Source organism: Anabrus simplex, chromosome 4, assembly GCF_040414725.1.
Source record: "Anabrus simplex isolate iqAnaSimp1 chromosome 4, ASM4041472v1, whole genome shotgun sequence".
NCBI classification, from domain to species: Eukaryota; Metazoa; Arthropoda; class Insecta; order Orthoptera; family Tettigoniidae; genus Anabrus; species Anabrus simplex.
In genome coordinates, this window is record NC_090268.1 from 327766260 (window position 1) to 327792656 (window position 26397).

At 38.4% G+C, this 26397-nt stretch overlaps 2 protein-coding genes across 2 annotated transcripts in view; one reads left to right on the forward strand and one right to left on the reverse strand.

Moving 5' to 3' along the window:
• LOC136871954 (RNA polymerase II-associated protein 3) overlaps positions 1–15251 on the reverse strand; it is a 50763-nt gene extending 35512 nt beyond the window's left edge. The window contains exons 1-4 of the mRNA XM_067145710.2: positions 15129–15251; positions 14764–14907; positions 14547–14678; positions 10361–10471 (exon numbers count right to left, since the gene is read on the reverse strand). Of these exons, the coding sequence (XP_067001811.2) occupies positions 10361–10471; positions 14547–14678; positions 14764–14904 (384 nt within the window). The 5' untranslated portion in view covers positions 14905–14907; positions 15129–15251. The remainder of the gene's footprint in view (positions 1–10360; positions 10472–14546; positions 14679–14763; positions 14908–15128) is intronic.
• Positions 15252–15497: 246 nt separating this feature from the next.
• LOC136872694 (peroxisomal leader peptide-processing protease) overlaps positions 15498–26397 on the forward strand; it is a 1469308-nt gene continuing 1458408 nt past the window's right edge. Inside the window, exon 1 of the mRNA XM_067146518.2 lies at positions 15498–15558. The gene's annotated coding sequence lies outside the window, so the exon portion shown is untranslated. The remainder of the gene's footprint in view (positions 15559–26397) is intronic.

The window sequence follows — 26397 nt, forward strand, 5'->3', positions numbered from 1 at the left end:
ATGTCAAGCAATTTTGACCTCTCTGATGAGCCCTGCAGTGGCTGCTCCCAGGTGCTGAATGACAAGGCTTACCAGAAGGCTACAGAATAGGACAACAGCCAAACATGTAGTCAATTTGCCACACACTCCCATGTGTCTGAAGAAACAGTCAGACTTCGCCTTCACTGCATCCAAGACCCCCAACTTTTATTGCCGAGGTACTGCACAGTTGAAGAGACTTTAGCAACAGGTGCTAGATGCTGTTGATAATTTGAGAATGAAGGTACATAACATATACTGTGTACCACCTGGTGTCCAACACTTGAAAACAGATAGAATCCTTTCGATTACCTTGTATTTATGAAGGAAACTTGTTCCCTTATTCTACAAAATCGAAGTGTGGGTCAAGAGGTTGATGGCTGGTCAAATGTCCATACTGAACCTGTAATATGCTTTACAGTTAACCACCAAAACAGGCTATGTTTATCTTGTAAACATTATTGACACATCTGCCAATTATCTGGCAGAAGTAGCTGTGAAGAGGATTTGAAAGTGCAAAGTTCGTTCTGTTGTTACAGATAATGCTGACAACATTCCAAAATTATGCCTTCTACCTTGTATGTTATCACTAGGGGGGCAGATCTTGCATTAGGATGTTGTTCGGTAGAACAGAAATTTACCCCGCAATATAACAAACACATTTTTATTTTGCATTATTTATTTTATTTTTTTTCTGATCTGGGATGGTTAGCCAATATTTCAACTTTCAAGAAGGTATATACCGTATATCAATATATAGAAATTTGAAGAATTTTAAAAGTAAAAAAAATAAATAAATAATAACACATGTATTCTTTATTGTCAGACTGATAAAGGTCCACAAGTGAGAACGTAAAAATATGTTAAATTTTCTTACATATGGATCTTATTCCAGTGATAAAAAAAAAAAAAAAGAAAAATCCAGGTGAAGGTGTTAACTTCATTAAAAAATGAACAGGAGGAAATGATGACACAGAAGCAGGATATATTGCAGAGCTGGAGAAAATACTTTGAACAGCTTTACAACATGCAAAATACCTTGGTGCAAGGAGAAATCGAGGAACCAGGTGTAGTGCAGAGAATGATAACAGCAGCAGGAGCAGTTGGTCTACAGTGGTTGTACAGACTCTTCAGAGTGATATGGAGTGAAAAGAGTGTTCCAAAAGAGTGGACGAAAGGGGTCATTATACCAATTTTCAAGAAAGGAGACAAGAAGCAATGTGAAAATTACAGAGGCGTGATACTGATACCTCATACAGCTAAGATCCTAGAAAGAATCTTGGATAAACGAATAAGAGAGAGAGAGTAGAGGGAAAATTGGCAGAACACCAATATGGATTCAGAAGAGGCAGGTCCACATTTGACCCAATATTTACATTGCAGCAAACCAAAGTAAGATATAAGCAGCTGAAATGAGGTTCTTGAGGAGCATACAGGGAAAGACAAGACAAGATAGAATACGAAATGAAGAAACAAGGAGAAGTGTGGGAGTGTGTAAACTTCACAAAGAGATTGATGTAACAAAGTTAAAATGGTTTGGACACATAATGAGAAGGCCAGGAGAGAGAATACCAAAGAGAACATTCATGGATACAGAGACTGCAAAGAGGCCTAGGGGACAGCCTAGAATGAGATGGAGGAGCTCTGTTGTGGACTGTATTGCAAATAGAGGAGTCGATAGCAATTAAGTACTAGAAGAGGAATGGTGGAAAGATCAAGTAAGGTGGATGGCTTAGGTACACTACCCTACTCAGAGAGAAAATGGAAAAGGGAATGGATGAAGGAGGAGGAGAGAAGATGGTTACATTTGCTAAATATCTTTCATGACCAAGCAAACCGGCCAGCAGTGTTGCTAACACTGTGCGAATGAAATCCTCTAATTGACTGTGTCAATTCCGCTAGATATCCACTAGATTCTTCAGTATATAATCTAATAATTAAATACATAAATAAAATGTGCAATATTGCATATTTGTTTCCTGAGTTGGAACGAAGCTTAATAGAGCATAGAATAGGGAATAATTGCAGTAGCACTACTTAGTTAAAAAGGAGCATAACTTATTAAATTTAAGATAATCTAGTGCTTAACTGCTTACTGACAAGTCTTAGCCTCTTAATCAATGTAATATAAATACATTATTACAATCATTAGGCATCAGGATGCTCTTATACCATAATATGTTCCACAGAATTTTAAGATCTCAACTTCTATTGATTCGTCAACGATGATAGATACTATAAAGGCTGTCCGTCACCTATATAGTTTTTCAACTCATTTAAGAAATGAGGGCCAAGTGTGTTTTTAATTATTGCAGTACACTTTGCTCTATGTTGCAAACAACTGAGTCTGTAAACATCGTCCTGCAAACTTCGGCAAAGTCATTAGTGGTTAATAAACTACAGTGTATCGGGAGAGATACCCTTGACATTTATACATATGCACACACTAAGTACAATGAGTCATTAATTCATAGGTAATATAAATTAATAAAGTAAGCTGTTTAAACATTTTAAAAAAAGTATGCACATCATGCTGATGATAGTCACTAAAATACTGAATACATTAAAAAAAAGGACTCATGTGGTGCTGCAGTAGGATGACTCAGTGCCACACAGACACCAGCGAAAAACTGAACTAATATACACACTAACAAAGTAAAACAGATCTCGTCCAGTAAAAAAAAAAAAAAAAAAAAAAAAAAAAAAAAAAAAAAAAAAAAAAACAGTACTTCCCATTTACATGAATGTAATTCACAGGTTCAGCCTGACGCAACTGAGAAACAACTTTAGTGGTACTTCCACTGGGGACTAAGTATATTCTAAATTTACCCATTAATTTGACTCAATGATATTTATGCCATAAATGTGTGACATTACGTTTACATTTTACCAAGCCACTAGAAAATCCTGAAAATCCTCCGGCACATCAAAATTCCGCTAGCCGCTACATGCATTTTTTTCGCCGCTAGAAGAATTTAAAATCTGCCAGATTTAGGGGGAAATCTGCTAAGTTGGCAACACTGTTCGCCATCAGTTGGTGACTAAGAAAGGATAAGGAAAGGATTTATACCTGTGAGTCTTGTTTTTCCAAGATATATTAATGTACATATCATTCCACTGTCCAACTCGTTGGCTGAACGGTCAGCGTACTGGCCTTCGGTTCAGAGGGTCCCGGGTTCGATTCCCGGCCGGGTCGGGGATTTTAACCTTAATTGGTTAATTCCAATGGCACGGGGGCTGGGTGTATGTGTTGTCTTCATCATCATTTCATCCTCATCACGATGCGCAGGTCACCTACGGGTGTCAAATAGAAAGACCTGCACCTGGCGAGCCGAACCCTTCCTGGGATATCCCGGCATTAAAAGCCATACGACATTTCATTTCATTCCACTGTTTTCAAGAGGCATTAATATTTTAAGTCATCCTCATGAAGGTTCATATGTTTTAAATGTATATTTTATGTATGTCTTTTAGTTTATAAGAGAATGATTATTCTTTACCATTGTTTGTCAACTGATGATGGCTTGAAACAAGCTGAAACATGTACTGACCAATTGTGATTCATCACGAGTTAATACAAGTATTGATTAGTTTGACCTTAACTAACCAGCTACAGCACATACCACTTATAATTCAATGAACGCAGGTCATGGTATTTTAGGGGACAGAATAATTAGTGCTAATTTATTCCCAGCTCACTCTCCCGATTTAACGTCTTGCAACTTCTATCTGTGGGGTAGTTTGAAAGATAGTATGGACAGAAGTAACCGCCGCACCGCAGAACAATTAAAAATGCAATTAACACCAGAAGTTTGAAGATTCATGAGGCTGAATTGCAGACACTGAACCGGAATATCATTACATGCTACAATGCTTGTCTACTGGCTGAGGGAGAGCATTTTCAACACTTACTGTAATGGGGTAAGTTTTACTGGTTTCTGAAATCTGTTTCTCAACCTTCATAAGTTATGAATTTCATTATGGTCAGTATTGACAATTGATCACTATCAAAGGATAGATAAAGGTCCACCTATTCTATACCATTAGATTAATATTATATAACTGGTACTAGTTTCCACCTTGTTACGTTAGGTCATCTTCAGCCATGATCAAATTGGAAATACATGCATACATATAACAAAACAAAAAAAAAAAAAAAAAAAAAATTACAAATTGGTATATCTTAAGTAAAATCTAAATCTAAAACAGTGATGGAATGTCAGACAGACCACACATTTAAGATTGAAACTGAAATAACACATTAAAACTGTTGTGACTGGTGTTTGACAATGTCCTTATAATAACCAAGTATTCTTGAGTCTTGAATTGATCTTTGAGCTGATATTCATTGTCTGTATAGTGAACCCATTTATAAATGGGTTTTGAATAAAAGACTCATGAATACTTGGTTATTATAAGGACATTGTCATAGTCCAACACCTGTCTCGACAGTTTTAATATGTTATTCTAGTGTCAATTTTAAATGTGTAGTCTAGCATTTCATCACTGTTTTGATGATCATGTTTGTTGTTTAAAGGGGCCTAACATCTAGGTCATTGGCCCCTAATAATACGAAATGAAACAAAATGTAATGACAATTTAAAAGTCCAAAATCATCCACTGACCAGAATTCAAAACATGATGACGAAGTATGAATGGAGGGATATGAATTTAAAACAATCAGTTGATCTGACCCGTAACACCCCACATTCCCAGAAACTAGCGTTAAACAATAGTACTACTGACCAAGGGACTGTTTCTAAAGCACAATCCTGAATCGGTGATGCTTGTAGTCTAAAGGGGTTCAAAATCCAGGTCATCGGCCCCTCATAATGGTACTTATCGCTAGGAAAGTATACTATTCACAGATAATATAATGCGCACATAAAACACAGACCTATGGTGTTTCTCACATTGCGGTGCCATTTACAGGCAACGTAAACCTATGGTGTTCCTCACAGATGTACTAATCACAGGGACTCGTACTATCCTGTGGTGTTCCTCACATAGTAGGTACTAATGATAGGCAAGGCAGATCCATGGTGTCGCTCACAGAGTGGTGTTAATCATAAGTACTGTAAAACCCACCCTGATTCATACACTGTCGCTACTAATCACAAACCTATTGTGAACCTAACATTGTGGTACTACGCGCAAGTAAAAGCGACCCGTGGTGTTCCCTGCGTGGTGGTACTAATTACAAGCAATCTCATGGTTCTAATTTGATCATCCCTTGGTCGCCCCTTTTAATCGCCTCTTACGACAGGCAGGGGATACCGTGGGGGTATTCTTTGCCTGCATCCCGCACACACATGGGGATGTGTATTTGGTCCGAGAGAGCTATTTTATTTCGCTCAAGTCCGCCAGCAAGCCAATTAGGACCCCTCTATTTGCCACCTGGGACCCACCACGTGGGAGTGTCATCTCTCCCCCTGCTACGCCAGCGTTGTAGGTTCGTGGTATCACAGTTTCAGATTTAGATTTTAGATTTAAATTTTACTTAAGACATACCAATTTGTAATTTTTGATTGGTGGTTATATGTATGCATGTACAGTAAAACCTCGTTAGTTCGAAGTCGTTGGGACGCAAAAATCGGACTTCGAATTACGTGATTTCGAATTAACCGCCAACACGTACTTTGGAAATGCCAACTCTTGCAGCGTCGCAATATATTCTAAGACCCATTACTGCATGCAATTAACCTTGATTCACAGTTTAAGCTCTCAAATGTCATGGAAGAAACTATTTCAAAAATGTATCCAACAATGTGCACTTATAGCATTCAAATAATGCACTTGGATAACTCACCGGCAAACATAACCTCACGCAATGAAATCAAAAGAAAGAAAACATTATTCAAAGACGAGGAGAAATCTATACTGGCTCCTCTATGCAAGTGCTTTATTCATTGGATTACTGTACTGTATGCATTGTAGATGCCTGGTGTTTGCACGCAATGTACCCGATGCTCTTAAAGCACCGCGGCTTATCGAACTTTCCTTGTGACGAGGGGAGAAAGTCTCTCGCTTCCGTCCGCATTGCAAAAACAGTATTGTACAGTGACTATACTTGTACAATTTCCCACCATGGCACTTCTAAGACCCATTAATGCATGCAATCACCGTGATTCTCAGTTTAAACTTTTCAAATGCCATGGGAAAACTATTTCAGAAATTTATCCACCTCACGAAACGAAAGGAAGAAAAACACGATTCAAAGATGAGGAAAAATTATGCTGGCTCCCCAGTGCAAATGCTTTATCATTTGGATTACTGTACTGTCTGCATTTTTACATGCCTTGTACTGGCATGTAAAGTGCCCGACGCCCTTCAAACATCGTGGCTTTTCGAACTTTCCTTATGACAGGTAAAGGAAGTCTCACCTCATTGTGCAATGCACGCATTCTCTTTGGTGCAGTGTGCACTTCATAGCAACACAGTACATTTACCGGCTGACAATTCTCTCCTTTAAAACCATAAGTCCGTTTGGCCTCAGCATTTAAAAAAATAAAACAAACAAACAATGCAGTTTCATCGGCATTGACAATATTGTTTGGTGCGTACGAATTGATTATAGGCTATAAGCCACGCATTTTCGCCAACTACTGTCGGCATCGCCAGTGTTCGCGGATTCTACCTCTCTGCACACTGCCTGCTACGTGATATTATGGCTCCATTTAGGACACCTCACAAAACAAGAAACTTATTACTAGTACAGACTCAAATGTGTTGGATAATCGCTGTCTATTTCCAACCTGAATACACTGCTAGGGAGATACTAGATGAACTTGGATCCGCACTCTGCAAAATCAACAAAAATAGCACCGTTATCGTGGCTGGTGATATGAACTGTCGAATAGACACACCTACTTCAAAAACTGCAAGCGTCTTGGAATATATGGAGGAAGAGGGCTTCTCTTTAATAAATCAGAAAGAAAATAAAACATACATATGTCATAATGGATCAAGCACAATCGATTTAGTTTTTACAAATATGAAAAACATCAAGTCAGTGACTCAAAAGATAAGAAACATGGCGGACAGAAAGCATCTACCGGTCGAAACAAGAATCAAACTGTGCAAGGAAGCACAACAAGAAGCACCGATCACCAGGAGGTTAAGGCGAAAGCTATCAAAGGGGAAAGTGGACCCTGAGTTGAAACAACAAATATCTGAGCACATCCGGCAAGGACACCTTAACAGTGGAGCAGCTGGTATAGAGCAGGTAACAAGAAGTGCGGCATCGCCGGTCCTTCCTACAGCGAGAAAGGCAAAGCCTTGGTTCAATGAAGCATGTTATGCAGCTTGGCGTAAGGCTCTGGATGCTTTACACATAGCAAGGAGTGAACCATCGGAGATAAACTGCATGAAGTATGCGGAACTACGAAGAATCTATAGACGCCTAGTGAGGGAAGCAAAGAAAGAGCATCACCAAAAAGAAGAAAGTGAACTGATACGTGAAGCAGAACAGAACTCATATAAACCGCTAAATGCACGGCAACCAACATTTCCTAGAAGCATTTCAACAGATGTTTGGGAGGAGCATCTACGCAAAGTAGTTCAAGATAGAGAAACGCCCTGAGCTGGAAATGGCAAGTGATGTCACGAACGTCGAACCTTTTACGGAGGAAGAAGTAGCGGAGGTCATAACAAGTATACCGACTCTATATACAGTGAGCATATTAAAGAAATATGGCCTGAAATGAAAGATGACATAATCAATCTTCTTAACGGGTGCCTAGAGCAAAGCAATATTCCGGACAGTTGGAGGAAATCTACGGTCAAAATGTTATACAAAGGGAAAGGAGACACTGGGGATCCTAACTCATACATAGGAATCGCCCTGGAATGCACGATGTTCAAGTTACTGACTAAATTACTATGCAAGAGGCTTACAAACATAATAGACCTGAAATTACCTGAGGAACAGTTCGGTTTCAGGAAAAACAGAAGCACAATCCAAGCCATTACCTGCCTACTCAACAAAATACAGACTACCTTTTCAAATCCAGGACAAAAACTACATGCAATATTTATAGATTACGCGAAAGCTTTCGATTCAATCAGTCGGAAATTAATAATAGAGAAACTACAGCAATTGGTTGGAAGAGAGAACTATCTATTGCGAATTATTCAAAACATACTTCACGACAACAGCATAATCATCAGTGACGGTATAAATATCTCACGACCAATTCATCAAACAAACGGGGTACTCCAAGGAGATCCACTGAGCCCTCTGCTCTTCACTGCAGCAACAGCTAACGTAGTTCAAGCAATATCATCAGAAAAGGTACGCCTATATATCTATGCAGATGATATGGTAATAACATCAACAGACCAGGTAGAATTGCAGATTGCCTTCGATCAACTGGTGCAATGGACAAAGGAAAATGAACTACAAATTAACGAAAAAAAGACTGTGTCCATGAGCTTCAGAAAAGGGGGACCACAGGCCTCTTTCTTCTACCAAGAAAAGACACTAACAGCAGTGTCACACTTCAAATATCTCGGCATGACCTTACAAACACGTGGCATCATATTCAGAAAACACATAGAAGACAAAACAAACACGGCTATCAAGGCGATGAACGACATAAAACTCATCAATAGACTATCAATTGGAACAGCAATGAAATTATTCAAAATTAAAATCACTCCTATCATAACATATGGACTAGAATTAATTTGGATACACTGCACACGGAGAAATCTGGAACAGATTGAGAAAGTGAAAGCCACTTTTCTGAAAAAAATATTATGCCTTTCCAAATTCACACCCTCTCGTCTCGCATACGAGCTCACCAGGGAGCCTTTCTTCATTGAGGAACTGCGACTACAGCTACTTTTGCCAGCAACTCCTGCATATAAAGGCCTCATGGAAGTACTTTGAAAAAAGAAAAATGAAATATGGTCAGAGTTCTATGCTACAGATGCTATGATCTACAGCGATTGGCAGCAAGGAAACTATGAGCTGAGACATTTAGTGACACGCTACGCCATTCATGGCTTCCACTTCAAGGTGTGTATGACCAGCAAATATCACGATCCAGACGTCACCTGTGTTTGTACTTTGTGCAACAGAAGCTGTGATCGATATCACGCAATGATATGCAGTGAAAGGAAGTGCTCATTGAAAATGCTTTGCAGTGAGGGACTATCCTAATAACTATTGTTAACTATTTGTTGTTGTTTTTTTCCTGCACATTGTGTGCTTCTCCTCTTTATTATTATTGTGGCTTTCCTAAAAACGCCGAATACAAAATAATTACGATTCCGCTCGAACATAGCAGATATGAAGCACAGTGTAGACACGCCGAAGTAGGTGAAAGTGCGCAAAGTTACCCCTTCACGTTTTGGAAGACGCATTCTTTCATGACGTGGAGAAATTTTGAATTTAAATTACTCTGTAAAATACTATTTTTTTCAAAATGTAAAGGCAGTTTTTAATTAAAAATCTGAATTTCGGTAGCGGGACCGACATTGTTCTTCGAATTATGAATTATCCGTATTTCGAATTAAACGATTTAAATAACATGCAAAACCATACCTCATGTTTCCGGGAATGAGAGCTGCTTCGAATTAGGCGAGAATTTGAATTAACCGATTTCGAATTATCAAGGTTCTACTGTACCTCTTTCAGAAGAATAAGGCTCTTCACACGTGAATGTAATAGATAGTGTACAATGCATCGACATAAATAATATTCCAGGAATTTCTGTGACTCTACTGACTCCGTTGGTAGCTGTCATTGTAATAACATTCATGTCATGCCATCTTTTCTCTCACTCTTTCCTCACTCCACTGTTCTCTACCTGGCGCGTGCTGAAGGACAATGGTTTTACGTGGCTTTAAATTATAATGAATGCTTTGTGTCCTAATCATAATGGGGACAAACTGACCCCTGATGGTTACTGTTAGTGACAGGTTAAATTCTGATCACAGTAAAGCGCAGGTAGTGAAAGGGTTTGGTTAGGTTGCTGAGAAACCTTAATACCTATTAGTGTCAGTGTAAAAATTACTAATGATAGGGAGGGTTAGGTTACTGTTAGTTACAAAATTACCAATAATGACTGTTAGATTACCGTCTGTGACAAAGTTGCCGACAGTGGCCCACTAGATACTGATTTACTGGAAAGCAATGTGACAGGATTAGATTACAGTTTTGTTAGGAAAAATCTATGGCTCACACAGGGAGTATCGACACTTGTTGGCAGCTCTGACAGTGCTCCGTGCAGTAGGATGCCTGGGTGAAGAAGCTGAGGCAGTGTGTGAGGTTAATGTTGTTACTGTGCCAATTATTGCTCAGTTCACAGTAAACTGCTGATTTAAATGTACTTACCAATTCCTTTTCATAGAGTGCCTGATCTCTCAGCTTTTGTGATTCCTCTTCATCTTCAATGACATTAGCTTCAGGTATATCATCTCTGTCAATATCTTCACATGCCTTTTCCTTCAAAATCAAGACAACAAATATTACTCCTACGGACACTGTATACAACATTTCTGCGATACGATGTTTTGAGTGTAAAGGCTTAACATCTAGGTCATTAGAGCTACACCTGTAACTACATAAGCAAAAATGAAGGCAACTGGAATAGATAAAAAGTGACTGAATGGGTGGCTACATTTCTACATTATCTGATCCTGTAATGATTAAGAGGGGAGTTCCTCAAGGCAGTATTATTGGACTTTTTTTTCCTCTTATATATATAAGTAGTTAGCGGGACGTAAAGCAAATAACATTATTATTATTATTATTATTATTATTATTAGTAGTAGACAATTGGAAGTAATGAAATCAACTCTGAAATTAATAACAGATTAAGTAAACGTACAACATTTTATCATCAAGTCAGAGAGCTTTTATGGGATGACAAAGAACCCAAGAGAACAAAACTAACATTATATAAACAGAATTTCATACCAATTGTAACATACGGTCTAGAAACGCTGGTAACTAATAAGAGACAAGAAAGTAAGATCCAAGCAGTAGAAATGAATTTTTTAAGAACATCAGTTAAAAAGACAAGAAGAGACAGAATTCAAAATATTAAAAACAGAGAAGAGCCAAATATACAACTGTTAGTACAGAACATACAGAAAGCAAGACTGAGATGGTTTGGACATGTAAAAAGAATGGGAAAGGAACGGGTAGCAAGAAGGGAATTAGAAAGAGAAGTTAAGGGAAAGAGACCAGTTGGAAGACCGAGAAGAAGGTGGATGGATCAGATTTGGAAGGACATTAGAGAAGCTGGATTAGATATGGCGGAATGGAGCAGGAAAAGTGGAAGGACAGAAAGGAGTGGGGGAGGCTTGTTAACCACACCCGGGTGACTGGAGTGGGACATTGATGATGATGATGACGATGATGATGAAGATGAGGAGTAGAGAATTGGAATCACATATAAGGCTTTTTGCAGAGGATGTTATATTGTATAGAAGATTGTGAGCAACTGCAAAAAAACTCTTGACAATGTTGTGAGATGGTCAACAGACAATGATATGATGGTAAACGGGATGAAAAGTCAGGTTGCAAGTCACCAATTGGAAAAGTCCTCACAGTTTCATTTACCGTATTGATGGGGTGAAAGTACCTCATGGGGATCACTGCAAGTACATACTTGTTAACCTATTCACAGCTGGCCTTTTAAATCTCCTGCTAGAACTAGCACACTGTGCAATAGGGCTTGTGATTTCACTCTGTGCATATAATTGGAAAACTATCTTTGGTCATTTTTGTGATATTTTAATGAAACTAAAACTACAGAGTTAAACAAGGAAGGTACCCCTGCCTTGTGGTTAAAAGGGATTTTTAAAGGCTAAGGGAGATAAATCGTACACAAAAATTCTACAGTCCAGTACAGGCAGGAGGCAGCCCCTCCACTGGACTAGTGTTGCTATGGGCCAATAATTTGTATACCCAGAACAAACTTATTAAACTTATTACAGAAACTAGAGGAAATTTATGCTAGCCAGGCTTTATGCAATGAAATACAGGACACAAATTGGATTCTGGAATATGAAAATCATTGGTTTCAATTCTTATTCATTTTAATTTTTGGGTCCACCCTTCAAAGTTTCAATAGACCAATACCCACAATTTAAGAGATAAATTTAGTAATATTTTCTTTGGTACATGTTTTGACTTATCGGTACTGTAGTCATCATTAGCCAAATACGATTAACAAAAACATTGGAATAACATCTTAAAATCTTTGAGTACGTAAAATGATAAGTATCATGAGTGGGTGAAAACGTTATTTAAAAACACTCAGTAAGGTGTCTGTCATAAAACTAGTATTTGTTTCAACGTCAACCGAAAGTGATCAGACAGAGCACATCTGATGGGACCAAGAGAAAGGGGAACTTTTCCATTCAACACATAATGAACATATAAACACCATTTAAAACACCACACCAACATTCCCACACTGACATTCATTGACCAAAAACTGTCTATACAATTTCAAGGTCCACTTTCAGGAATACTAGCTGACATGCCCATGCTTCACTATGGAATTCTACATTGTATATACAAATGTATATGAAGTAGTCTACACACTGCAAGATTTAATCAAATTGCATGGCTCTTTGCCTTATCTGAGAAACATACTGGAAGGTCGCCATACGCCATTCCTCACATTAAGTCCGAGTTGGGGAATTTTAATTAGGCCTATATTGGCAGGTCCCCTTGCCTACTGTCGGTTACGATCGAGTTGGGGAGTTTTCATTATAATGTAAGGCCCCCTTGCCTGCTGCCAGTCAGAATTGAGATGGGGTGTGTTCATTTTCATTATAATGGCAGCCCCGTTGCATACTGCTGGTCACAATCAAGTTGGGGAGTTTTAGTTATAATGGCAGGCACCCTTTCCTACTGCCAGTCAAGATGAGTTCTCATTATTACAGTCTATGAGTTTTAAAATATTTAAACAGAATCTCTTGCAAATAGCAACAACACTTTGGTGTTATTCACAATCATTATGCTAATAAGAGAACAGAAATGTGGATCCAGAAATAATAAGTAACTTACAGATTAACGTTACCTACAAGTTTAAAATGTTTAAACAGAATCTCTCCTTGGCCTCGCCTACACTCATGCACGTGCCTACTTCGAACACCGGGTCTGTAACCTAGAGCCCTTGGGCTGACACCATGGTTACGGCTGGTCATTTCTTCATCCAATTCCTACAGTGGGGGAGTGTGGTGCCAATATCCTGAAAACTGTTAGTTTTAGCGTCATGAGACTCAAAAGCTTTGTGTCATCCTTGTAGGATAAATTTGCTATTTCGTCTGCATTAACTTATGCTAATGTGCCAAAGGGTCCAATCACGGTTCGCACGGGAATCTCTTGATATTCTGGGATGCCACATAGCTTTCCAGCATCGTTGGCAACTACTTGTGGACAATCTAGGGGACTACTTAGAGGGTTTGCCGTAAAGGTTACTGTACTCTCTGAGAACAGACATAATGTAGCACAAGGATTCCATGGCTGACAGTTGCCCCACTTTATAGCCTACATCTGGTGAACCTATGTTGTCCGGCTCCATGGCTAAATGGTTAGCGTGCTGGTCCTTGGTCCAGGCAGCCCAGATCAGATTCCCGGTCGGGTCGGGGATTTTAATCTTCATTGGTTAATTCTGATGACTTGGGGGCTGTGTGTATGTGTGCGTGGAGTCTTCACCATTAGAATTCATCATAGGTAGGGCCCCATCCTCATAGAGGCATGAGTTGCCTATTCGGTGTCAACTCAGAAGATCTGCATCAGGTCCCTTCGGAGCTCACATGCCATTAAAAGAAAAGTAAATATGGCCTATGTTATCTGGAATGACATTAATCTTTCAAATGATGAAAGAAATTTCAAAATTGGTTCAGTAGTATCTGAGATTACCTGTTACATATACACAATCCCACAGTCTCTCTTTCTTTGTAACACCCACTCCACTTGAATGATGTTCATTTGTTTCTGTTCCAGAGTAAATGAAGATACCACTCTTTTCTGTCAGCTGATGATGCAGTATAGCGTCGAAACTAGTACTGAATGAAATCATAATATGTTGTAATTATATCTACACAACAAAATTGTAATGTATTGAATAAAGTGGACCCAAAAACTTTTAATAAAAATGTTGTAATATGACTCAGTTTTATGTATTATGTAAGTAATGCTCTTTCGAGTGCCTCTTAATAAAAATAATAATAAAAACTGGAAAAATATCCAAAGAAAAGCAGCACGATTTGTTCTGGATTATTTCTGACGAAAATGGAAATTTTGGGCAGGGAAGACTTGAGAGTAAGGAGACGAGCTGCTCGACTAAGCAGTATGTTGAGAGATGGCATGAAATGACAGTAGTAGACTAATAAGCTTGGGTGGCCTTTTTAGTAGGAAAGGTCACAACATGAAAATAAAGTTAAAATTCAACTGGGGCAAATATTAATTTATGGGAAGAGGAGTTAGGGACTGAAATAATTTACCTACAGAGATGTTCAACAGTTTTGCCCTGACTGATTATGTATAGTAATCTTACCACATCGAAGTTATCCCATTTGGCATAATCATAGGAAGATATTCGCTTTGGTTTTTCACTCTCTTTCTTTCCTCCTTTATTGTGGGTGTTCTTCTTAACCCGCTTTCCACTTTCTTGATCAGCCAGGGGTGGCTATGGTATACAAACAACACTTTAAAGCATGAGCGTAGATAGGCTAATAATTTCACAGAGTCAACAATAAAATTCAAATGCTCACCTGTTTATCAGAAGAGTAATCGTAGTTTAAATCCTGTTTTCTCTTCATATCTTTAAGCCATTGTCTCATATCAGCCAAATAACTTTGTACTTCCTCAGCATTGTTTTTTATCTGTTTTTGAAGAAGTAACGAATCGTCCATCCCCTACAAAAATACACCGTACGACAAATATAATGAAAATGTAGGCAATAACGTACTTCTACGTAAACAACTAGAATAAATCAATTAATATTTGTACATGAATCACTTCGTCAAAACAGGGAAACGTAACCTAACCTTACAATAACATTGATTATAACAAAAGTACTTTCACTACTAATCGGTTTCATCTACTCTAACACCAGTCTACCGAAATGATAGCTTACTTCAATTAACTTCGGTCTCAATTTTTCAAGAATTACAACTCTTTCTCGAAGACGTTCACGAACATTACACAATACGGCATGCCAATGCTATTAAATTGTTTACTTTTCAGGACAGCAAACCATGATGACCAGCTATTGTGGAGAAATAATATTTACCTTATCTCGATATTCGGCAAATATTTGATAACTCAGAAACAGAATGGATCTGAATCTGGAACTATATATGAAACAGCAAGTGTTCAAGATTATCACTTATTACAAAAAATAGAGAAAAGCATTCTTATAGCTATAGCGAGGGAACATTATGAATAAAAATAAAGTACAGTTTAGGTTGCCGACCCTGTATTTTCATTACAATTTCAGTTGTCGCGAAAATGGCACGTGTTTGCGGATGATGCTGTGTGGATGAGAAGGCAACCTGTCACAAAAGGCAAGGATATTGGGTGTTGAAGAAAATCGGATATTATTTTCATTTTACTCTTGAGTATTGTATAAAGAAAGTAAAACTCTTTTTCCTAACCTTTCGGTTTGCGTCGTGGAATTATGTATTGTATCTGTATGCAAAGGATCATTTTCAATTGAAATTTCTAAACGAGGACAGTCATAAGATCCCAGCATGTATAAACTTATGAGAACTATAGTCTACCTGATCTAATTGAGATTTGAGTATCTTTTTTTATAGAGTAGGCTACGTTAATGTTGACTGGGAAGTGAACTGATATGGATACTTTTAACTAGCCCTACATTCTAGTCCCAGTTTTTATGAAGCTTCTGCCTCTGAAGAAAGAGCTGATGGTTGTAGAATACGTTAAGCATAATTTCCTGTTCGGAACATTGGTGCCCTGCATATATCACTGAGTCACTTGCACAGCATATATCTTTCTGGTTTCTGGAAATCATTTTGTGTGCATAAACTTGGATAAACATTTATGCATAATTCATCCAAGTAAAATCTACTGATGCCATCTTCTTCTTGTCAAAGGCTCCTTGTTTTACTGTAGGCCTATGTTCAAAGTACCGTACGGAGTGTGCAGGTCTGTTCCACTGTTAAAGTCCATCAACCTGGAAATCCTAAGCCTTCATCTCATAGAGAAAACTTTGTTGTAGTTTCAAGGGTGATCCCTGGATATTTGAAATTTCTGACAAGAACATGAGATCCACAAAAGCAATTTTCTTTACCGAGAATTTGTCAGCCCTATCTCTAACAACAGCATCGATGTTTTTCGACTCCACTATCTCTGCCATAGTAACTTACAGACTGGAACTGATTTGGGAAAAGCTACAGCTGAGGAATTTTGTGAAAATCGAAAGTGTCAAAACCTGCTTTCTTAATTACGGTCTGAGAGTTGGGAAAACAGTGTCGTTAAGGATGATTTACAAACTCACTAAGATGTTCTTCTACACTGAAGACCTCAGAATACGACTGTTCCTGCCATCTATAGAGCAGTACATTAAGCCCTTGGAGACAAGAGACGCTAAGAGGAGATATATAGAACTAGACTTCTAAGCTACGAGTGCCATGATTGAAAGAAACTGGATGAAGGAAAATGAAGAACTAAGACACATAGTGACAATGATTAGTCATTCATGGCTTTCACCACAAGATATGTATAAGAGTCATAACACTTGACAAATTGTACCACAGTCGTAGCGATAGTTGTGTGTGAGAGTTGTGCAACCAAAGACATGACCAGTACGCCCTAGCGGTGTGCCACAAAATTGTAATGACAATAACACAGTAAAAAAAGAACTAAAATATATACTACCCATTTGGGTGATCATTTCTTTTTTAATAATAATTATAACCGAGAATGGTTCGTGGTGTGGGTTATTGTAGTCACGTCCCAGTTTGTGAATTCGATGGGGAGCTATCAATATTACTGGGGCTAATGGAAGAAATACAGTAGAACTGGCTGAATCAGCAAAGGGTATGCATCTGGATGTGCTAGGAGTAAGTGATATTCAGGGAAGGGGAGATAACGAGGAAGAGATAGCAGATTATAAAGTGTACTTGACGGGTGTTAAAAAGGGAAGGGCAGAGTATGGGGTAGGGCTTTTCATCAGGAATACTATTGCACACAACATAGTTTCTGTTAGGCATGTAAACGAGCTAATGATGTGGGTAGATTTGGCAGTTGCAGGAATTAGGACGAGAATTATGTGAGGGTGCAGATGATGATGAAGTTGACAAGTTTTATGAATCATTGAGTGACATTGTAGTCAGGGTCAAGAGCAAGGACAGGATAGTGCTAATGGGCGATTTCAATGCAGGAGTTGGAAATAGAACTGAAGGATACAAAAGGGTGATTGGTAAATGTGGGGAAGATATGGAAGCTAATAGGAATGGGAAGCATCTGCGCTAGTATGGGTTTAGCAGTTACAAATACATTCTTCAAGCATAAGGCTATTCACTGCTACACATGGGAGGCTAGGGGTACCAGATCCATGATAGACTGTATCTTAACCAACTTCAAATTCATGAAATCTGTTACAAATGTACAGGTTTTTCAGGGATTTTTTGATGAAACCGACAACTATCTGTTGTGTAGTGAACTAAGTATCTCTAGGCCTAGGATAGAGAAAGTGATAACTGTCTGCAAACAAATAAGGGTAGAAAATTTCCAGGATGAGGAAATTGGACAGAAGTACATGGATAAAATTAGTGAGAAGTTGCTAATAGTGGACAGTAAGCAGGTTCAGGATGTACAAAGAGAATGGGTGGCATACAGGGATGCTGTAGTAGCAACAGCAAGGGAATGCCTAGGAACAACTGTATGTAAAGATGGGAAAAAGTGAACATCTTGGTGGAATGATGAGATGAGAGCAGCTTGTAAACGTAAAAAGAAGGCTTATCAGAAATGGCTCAGAACATGGCTGATGCAGACAGGGAATCATACATAGCTGAAGGAAACAGAGTGAAACAAATATTTGTTGAATCCAAAAAGAAGTTGTGGGAAGATTTTGGTAATAGCCTGGACAGGCTAGGTCAAGCAGCAGGGTAACCTTTCTGGACAATAATAAAGAATCTTAGGAAGGGAGGGAGAAAGGAATTGTACCGTGTTTTGGGTAATTCATGTGAACTCATAATAGATCCCAGGGAATCTCTGGACAAGTGGAGGGAATATTTTGAAAATCTTCTCAATGTAAAATGAAATCTTCCTGGCCGGGCTGAGTGGCTCAGACGGTTGAGGCGCTGGCCTTCTGACCCCAACTTGGCAGGTTCGATCCTGGCTCAGTCCGGTGGTATTTGGAGGTGCTCAAATACGACAGCCTCGTGTCGGTAGATTTACTGGCACGTAAAAGAACTCCTGTGGGACTAAATTCCGGCACCTCGGCGTCTCCGAAAACCGTAAAAGTAGTTAGTGAGACGTAAAGCAAATAACATTAATTAATTAATTAATTAAAATCTTCCTGGTGGGGTCGCAAACAACGGAGCTCATGGGGAGGAGGAAAACGATGTTGGTGAAATTACGCTTGAGGAAGTGGAAAGAATGGTAAATAAACTCCATTGTCATAAAGCAGCAGGAATAGATAAAATTAGACCTGAAATGATGAAGTATAGTGGGAAGGCAGGGATGAAATAGCTTCATAGAATAATAAGATTAGCATGGAGTGTTGGTAAGGTACCTTCAGATTGGACCAAAGTAGTAATTGCACCTATCTATAAGCAAGGGAATAGGAAGGATTGCAACAACTATTGAGGTATCTCATTGATTAGTATTCACTGGCATCTTGGAAGGGAGGATGCGAGCAGTGGTTGAGAGGAAGTTGGATCAAAACCAGTGTGGTTTCAGACCACAGAGAGGCTGTCAGGATCAGATTTTCAGTATGCGCCAGGTAAACTGAAAAATGCTGCGAAAGGAATAGACCATTGTATTTATGTTCCGTAGATCTAGAGAAAGCATACGACAGGGTGCCAACGGAAAAGATGTTCACTGTACTTGAGGACTATGGGATCAAGGGTAGATTATTAAAATCAATCAAAGGCATTTATATTGACAATTGGGCTTCAGTGAGAATTGATGGTAGAATGAGTTCTTGGTTCAGGGTACTTACAGGGATTAGACAAGGCTGTAATCTTTCACCTTTGTTGTTCGTAGTTTACATGAATCGTCTGCTGAAGGGTATAAAGTGGCAGGGAGGGATTCAGTTAGGTAAAAGTGCAGTAAGCAGTCTGGCCTATGCTGACGACTTGGTCTTAATGGCAGATGTTGCTGAAAACCTGCACTCTAATATTTTGGAACTTGAAAATAGGTTCAATGAGTATTGTATGAAAATTAATCTTTCAAAGATGAAATTGATGTCTGTAGGTAAGAAATTCAACAGAATTGAATGTCAGATTGGGCTGGAACCGGTAGATAATTTCAAGTATTTAGGATGTGTGTTCTTCCAGGATGGGAAAGCGAAATTGAATCAAGGTGCAGTAAAGCTAATGCAGTGAGCTCGCAGCTGCAATCAACAGTATTCTCTAAGAAGCAGGTCAGCTCCCGGACGAAACTATCTTTACATCAGTCCGTTTTCAGACCAACTTTGCTTTAAGGGAGCGAAAACTGGGTAGACCAAGGATAGCTTATTCATAAGTTAGAAGTAACAGACATGAAAGTAGTAAGAATGATTGCTGGTTCAAGCAGGTGGGAACAATGGCAGGAGGCTACTCGGAATGAAGACATAAAGGCTAAGTTAGGAATGAACTCGATGGATGAAGCTGTACCCAAAAACCGGCTTTGGTGGTGGGGTCATGTGAGGTGAATGGAGAGGATAGGTTACGTAGGAGAATAATGGACTCTATTATGGGGGGTAAGAGAGGTAGAGGGAGACCAAGACAACAATGGTTAGACTCAGTTTGTAACGATTTAAAGATTAAGAGGTATAGAACTAAATGAGCCCACAGCACTAGTTACAAATGTGTCAACATTTTGTAAATTCACAGAGGCTTGTAGACTGAACGCCAAAAGGCATAACAATCTATAATGATGATGATTTTTGTTTGTGTGTGTGTGTGTGTGTGTGTGTGTGTGTGTGTGTGTGTGTGTGTGTGTGTGTGTGTGTGTGTGTGTGTGTGTGTGTGTGTGTGTGTGTGTGTGTGTGTGTGTGTGTGTGTGTGTGTGTGTGTGTGTGTGTGTGTGTGTGTGTGTGTGTGTGTGTGTGTGTGTGTGTGTGTGTGTGTGTGTGTGTGTGTGTGTGTGTGTGTGTGTGTGTGTGTGTGTGTGTGTGTGTGTGTGTGTGTGTGTGTGTGTGTGTGTGTGTGTGTGTGTGTGTGTGTGTGTGTGTGTGTGTGTGTGTGTGTGTGTGTGTGTGTGTGTGTGTGTCAGAGAATCTGTCCCCAAACTGTTCTAGTGAGCAGAGATTCATGCAACCAATTATTTTTTCACACAAGATTCTTTTGTCTCTTCTTCATCAAAGCAGTGTCTGAGGATGAAGATATACTTAAGCACTTTAGGTGAAACATTGTTGATCAAGCAGTTTGAAAGCTCTTCAATGCTACCATCTGTCAATCAATCATCTGCATTTGGGGCTGTTGCCCAGCTGGCAGATTCCCTATCAGTTGTTTTCATTACAGCCTAGTAAGAGCAGGCTACCAAGATGCCAGTCAGATGACTGGCAAATATTATTATGGAGATAAAGTTGGAACTTTAAGAGGACAAACTGCGGCCAATATTAATTTAGGCCTATAGGAACAGGAATGCGGGATTGGAATAATTTACCAAGGGAGATGTTTGGTAATTTCCAGCTTCCTTGAAATCATTTACAAAATGAATAGGTAAATTACTGATAGGGAATCAGCCACTCCACTCAGCCAGTCCAAATTAGTGATGATTGGTGATTATGAATGGTGACATCCTCAATTGAATTGTTTGGCTTTTACAACTGGGTCTGCTACCTTTCATATCAACAACTCCTCAGTTGGTCTCCTGAGGCTAAGTGCTGCTTCATCAGAGAATTAACTCTTTTTCAGCCCATTGTCCAGGTTTAAAATCCTTTGATAAGTTGGGAATTGAACTCGGGGCCTCTATGAGAGGCAGGCATGCTTCCCCATACCACAGGGTTGGCAATAAAGTATCATATTTTATTATTATTATTATTATTATTATTATTATTATTATTATTATTATTGGTGTAATTCATGGTTTTTGTGGTGAGATTTGGAGGTTGTGATGTGAGGTGCACCAGTTTTGTTATGTTGTATTTCTTGTATAATTAAGCCAGTAAAAGGGCTATTTCCATAGATTGTCACTAACATTAAAACAATAATTAAAACTTGTAAATATGAACTGCTTAAAATAATCAATAGGCCACACATGTTTGTTGGCGCGATAGTTTACTCCTTTACCTTTTCCATTGACAATGTTGTGAGTAGTGGGCCAGTGTGTGCGTGCATCACACCCTTGCATTATTAACTGATAACCTCCACATGTTACATCCTGTAATTCCCAGTGGAACATAGGACCTCCATGAAGATCCTCCACTGCACTCTGTTCTGGATTAACTCTTTTTCCTCTTGCCATGTCATGTTGACTGCTGCTTGTTCTTGGTCCATGGATCTCTTCCAGGTCATTCAGGGTCTACGGCACTTCCTCTGGCTTTGCGCATTACATTCAAAAACCTGTTTCACAATTGATTCTTAGTCTTGCTCAGGGTGTGCTGAGTCAGCTTTCATATCCCCTTCTTCATCTGCTCTCCCATTGTTCTTTGGCTGGCTGTTTCCTAGAGCTTGCCACCCTATCCCTGATATGTTCTTCAACTATCCGTTCAGGAAAATCTGGAGTTTGTTGGTCAACCCTTTGGTCACTTTCCACAATTCACACCCATACAATAGCACTGATTTAACATTGCTGTTAAATATCTGTAACTCAATACTCTGGAAAAGTTGTTTAGATCTCCAGTCAGATCTCAGTTGTGTGAAGGCACCCCTTGCCTTGTTGATGCAGGTTACAATGTCCAATGTGACCCCCTTTTTTCTGGCATGATGCAGCGGTTGAGATAGCAGAACAGATCTTCCTGCTCAACCTGCTGCCCTTTAAGCAAAATCTTCTCCGCAGATGTTGAGTTGATGCACATTTCTGTGGTCTTCTTGCCATTAATTTTGAGATTAGCAGTTTTGGTTTCTTTTTCTATAGACTCCAGCTTTTCTGGCATGTTACGGAATCTTTGAGCGAGCATACATAGGTCATCTGCACAGTCTAAGTTCTACTGCATTCCTCAGTTAGTGAACATTGCCTTCTTCATGACTGTAACCTTGATGTTCAACTTGGCATGTATTGGTATCGTACATTACCTTTGTCAGATTTATAATCTTGTCTGAGACCCCAAAATCTTCATAGCCATTTCAGCTTGCTTGTTTCTTCCTTCTTCTGTAGGTTTGCAACTGTAATTCTCTTTCTAATCTCTTCGTTTTTAATAATATCCTTTCTTGTCTTCCCTACAATAAGGAATCAAATGCTTCCTCAAAATCCACAAAAACTAGGTGCAAAGACACCTGGAACTATGTGAACTTCTCCGTGTTGATATGGTCTATGCAAGAATTTTAATCAATCGGTCAGTCAATCAATCAATCAATCAATCAATCATTTACTCCTGATCTGCATTTAGGGCAGTCACCCAGGTGGCAGATTCCCTAGCTGTTGTTTTCCAAGTCTTTTTTTAAATGATTGCAAAGAAATTGGAAATTTATTGAACATCTCCCTTGGTAAGTTATTCCAATCCCTAACTCCCCTTCCTATGAACAAATATTTGCCTTAATTTGTCCTCTTGAATTCTAGCTTTATCTTCATATTGTGATCTTTCCTACTTTTAAAGATGCCACTAAAACTTATTCGTCTACTGATGTCATTCCAAGCCATCTCTCCAGTGACAGCTTGGAACATACCACTTCTGAGAGTTGTTACTTGTAACATACCACTTAAAAAAGAAACAATAAAAAACTTTTGTATCCACCTATTCAATACATTAAAAGCAATTATAAAATTAGGATCTCATCCTTATTTTATTGCTTAAATATTAAAACATAGGACATGTTTCGTTCATATTTTGAACATCTTCAGCTATAAATATTCTTACAAGGTTAAATGATAACATTGTTTTAGAACTTACACTTATGGTTTGCCATTGACAAACTTATCCATAATAAGCTTTGAAAAACCTCTTAAATATTAAAACGTTTGTATATTGCGTCGGCTTATTGAAAATAATAATTAAGTTTCAACCTTTAAAACCGTATCCAATTTTTAAAATACAAGGTCAATACATTTACAATCCGTTGAATTGCTTAATGTTTTCAAATTATTTGTTGTATACACATTCAAACATTTTGTTACAACCGGCATAAATTTTCATTTGTTATACTGTATGGAATTGGAATCTTAATACACTCTCAAAACAGCTGAGGTTAGGCTTAAATATTATGCTATTCGTCCATAAAAGTGACAAAACTGATTTGCACTGTTGATTGTAGGTTATGAATTTTGTCCTACATTAAATATTTAACTTCAAAATTTGTCGAATCCACAAATTGCTTGTAGTCTTGACCAGTGTAGGGCAATTGTACAGAAGTAAGCAGGGACTCTGTCAATTGTTGATAAACAAGCTTTGGTGACATGCAAATGGTAATTTCATTACAGTTTACTTAAGAAAGTCTGTTGACATATCCTTTCTCCTCCTGCCTGCATTTCCTTTAGTGCACTCAGCTGTTTGACTGCTGCTTGTCATTCTACTTGCGTACATATACAACACGAGGAGCACTTATGATTGCATCCATAGAGAATCTCTGTTTAAAATTTTAAGACACCTTGGACTACACCCCAAATTAATAAACATGATAAAATTGACTCTCACCAACACCAAATCAGAAGTGAAGTTTAGGGGTGGAACATCAGAGACATTCAAAATTAAAACTGGACTATGGCAGGGAGAAGGGTTCTCACCACTATTATTTAATTGTGCTCTAGAAATGATAATGAGGGAATGGTTTAGGAAATGTCCCCCTAAAATAAAAATTGGCCGAAAAATCAAAATAAATTGCAGGCAATTTCGCTGACGATTTAGCATTACTAGCAGTGGACATAAAAGAAGCAAAAACCCGGATATCAGAACTTCAAAACATTGCAAATAAAATTGGCCTCAAAATATCATTTAAGAAAACAGAAATTATGCCCCAAAAACCAACACAACTAAAAGAAGTTACCAAAAATGGTAATAAAATCAAAATAGTAACTCAATTTAAATATCTTGGAGAAGTAATAACACATAACCTAAATGAAGAAATCTCAATCCAAACAAGAACAAATAGATTAGATAAAGCACAAAAATTAACATGGGATATCTACAAAAAGAAATGTCTATCAATAAATACAAAAATCATCCTTAATAGGATAAGTTTACAACTTGAGAAAGAACTAGGAGAATATCAAGGAGGTTTCAGACCCTGGAGGAGCTGTCCTGATCAGATCATGAGTCTTAAGTTGATAATGGACTATAACAGGAGAAGAAACAGAGATATGGTGATAACATTTGTAGATTTCAAGAAAGCTTATGATTGCATCCATAGAGAATCTCTGTTTAAAATTTTAAGGCACCTTGGACTACACCCCAAATTAATAAACATGATAAAATTGACTCTCACCAATACCAAGTCAAAAGTGAAGTTTAGGGGGGAAACATCAGAGACATTTGAAATTAAAACTGGACTACGGCAGGGAGATGGGCTCTCACCACTATTATTTAACTGTGCTCTAGAAATGGTAATGAGGGAATGGTTTAGAAAATGTCCCCCCAAAATAAAGATTGGCCGAAAAATCAAAACAAATTGCCTGGGTTTTGCTGACGATTTAGCATTACTAGCAGTGGACATAAAAGAAGCAAAAACCCAGATATCAGAACTTCAAAACATTGCAAATAAAATTGGCCTCAAAATATCATTTGAAAAAACAGAAATTATGCCCCAAAAACCAACACAGCTAAAAGAAGTCACCATAAATGGTAATAAAATCAAAATAGTAACTCAGTTTAAATATCTTGGAGAAGTAATAACACATAACTTAAATGAAAAAATCTCAATCCAAGTAAGAACAAATAGATTAGCTAAAGCACAAAAATTAACATGGGATATCTACAAAAAGAAATGTCTATCAATAAATACAAAAATAAAACACTACAACACAGTTATAAAACCGGAAGCTACATATGCAGCAGAAACACTCTTTTACCTGAATAAACAATCAAAGACTGACAGACTTCAGAAAATTGAAAGGAGGATTGGAAGAACCTGTATCAACAAAAAATATCAGAAAGATGGACAGTGGCGGTTAATACCTAACAAAGTCGTGTACAAAGAGCTAGAACCCATTACAGATACTATGCGTAAGAGGAGACTGGGATTCTTTGGACATATCATGAGGATGCAGGACTCGAGACTTCTGAAACAACTAGTACAACACAATCTCGTCTCAAAAAATACCACAACAGGATGTAAATGGATCAGAGAAGTAAGAGAGGATCTGAAGGAAATAGGCCTTACAACAGAAGACACCAAAAATAAGATAAAATTGAATACAAAACTCAAGAATACAAACCTCCGCTTTACCCTTACACAAAACAAACCAACAACACGCACATTTTCAACTGAGGAAAGGGCACGAAGATCGGAGCGTCTGAAGAAGTACTGGGAGGACCGCAAAGCCCGAACAATCCCTTCAAAGAGACCTGAATGACGGACTGACTAAAGTGATCCTATGTGGTCATAAAAGAAGAAGAAGAAGAAATACAAAAATTAAACACTACAACACAGTTATAAAACCGGAAGCTACATATGCAGCAGAAACACTTTTTTAGCTGAATAAACAACAAAGACTGACAGACTTCAGAAAATTGAAAGAAGGATTGGAAGAACCTGCATCAACAAAAAATACCAGAAAGATGGACAGTGGCGGTTAATACCTAACAAAGTCATGTACAAAGAGCTAGAACCCATTACAGATACTATGCGTAAGAGGAAACTGGGATTCTTTGGATATATCATGAGGATGCAGGATTTGAGACTTCTGAAACAACTAGTACAACACAATCTCGTCTCAAAAAATACCACAACAGGATATAAATAGATCAGAGAAGTAAGAGAGGATCTGAAGGAAATAGGCCTTGCAACAGAAGACACCACAAATAAGATAAAATTGAATACAAAACTCAAGAATACAAACCTTCGCTGTACCCTTACACAAAACAAACCAACAACACGCATATTTTCAACTGAGGAAAGGGCACAAAGATCGGAGCG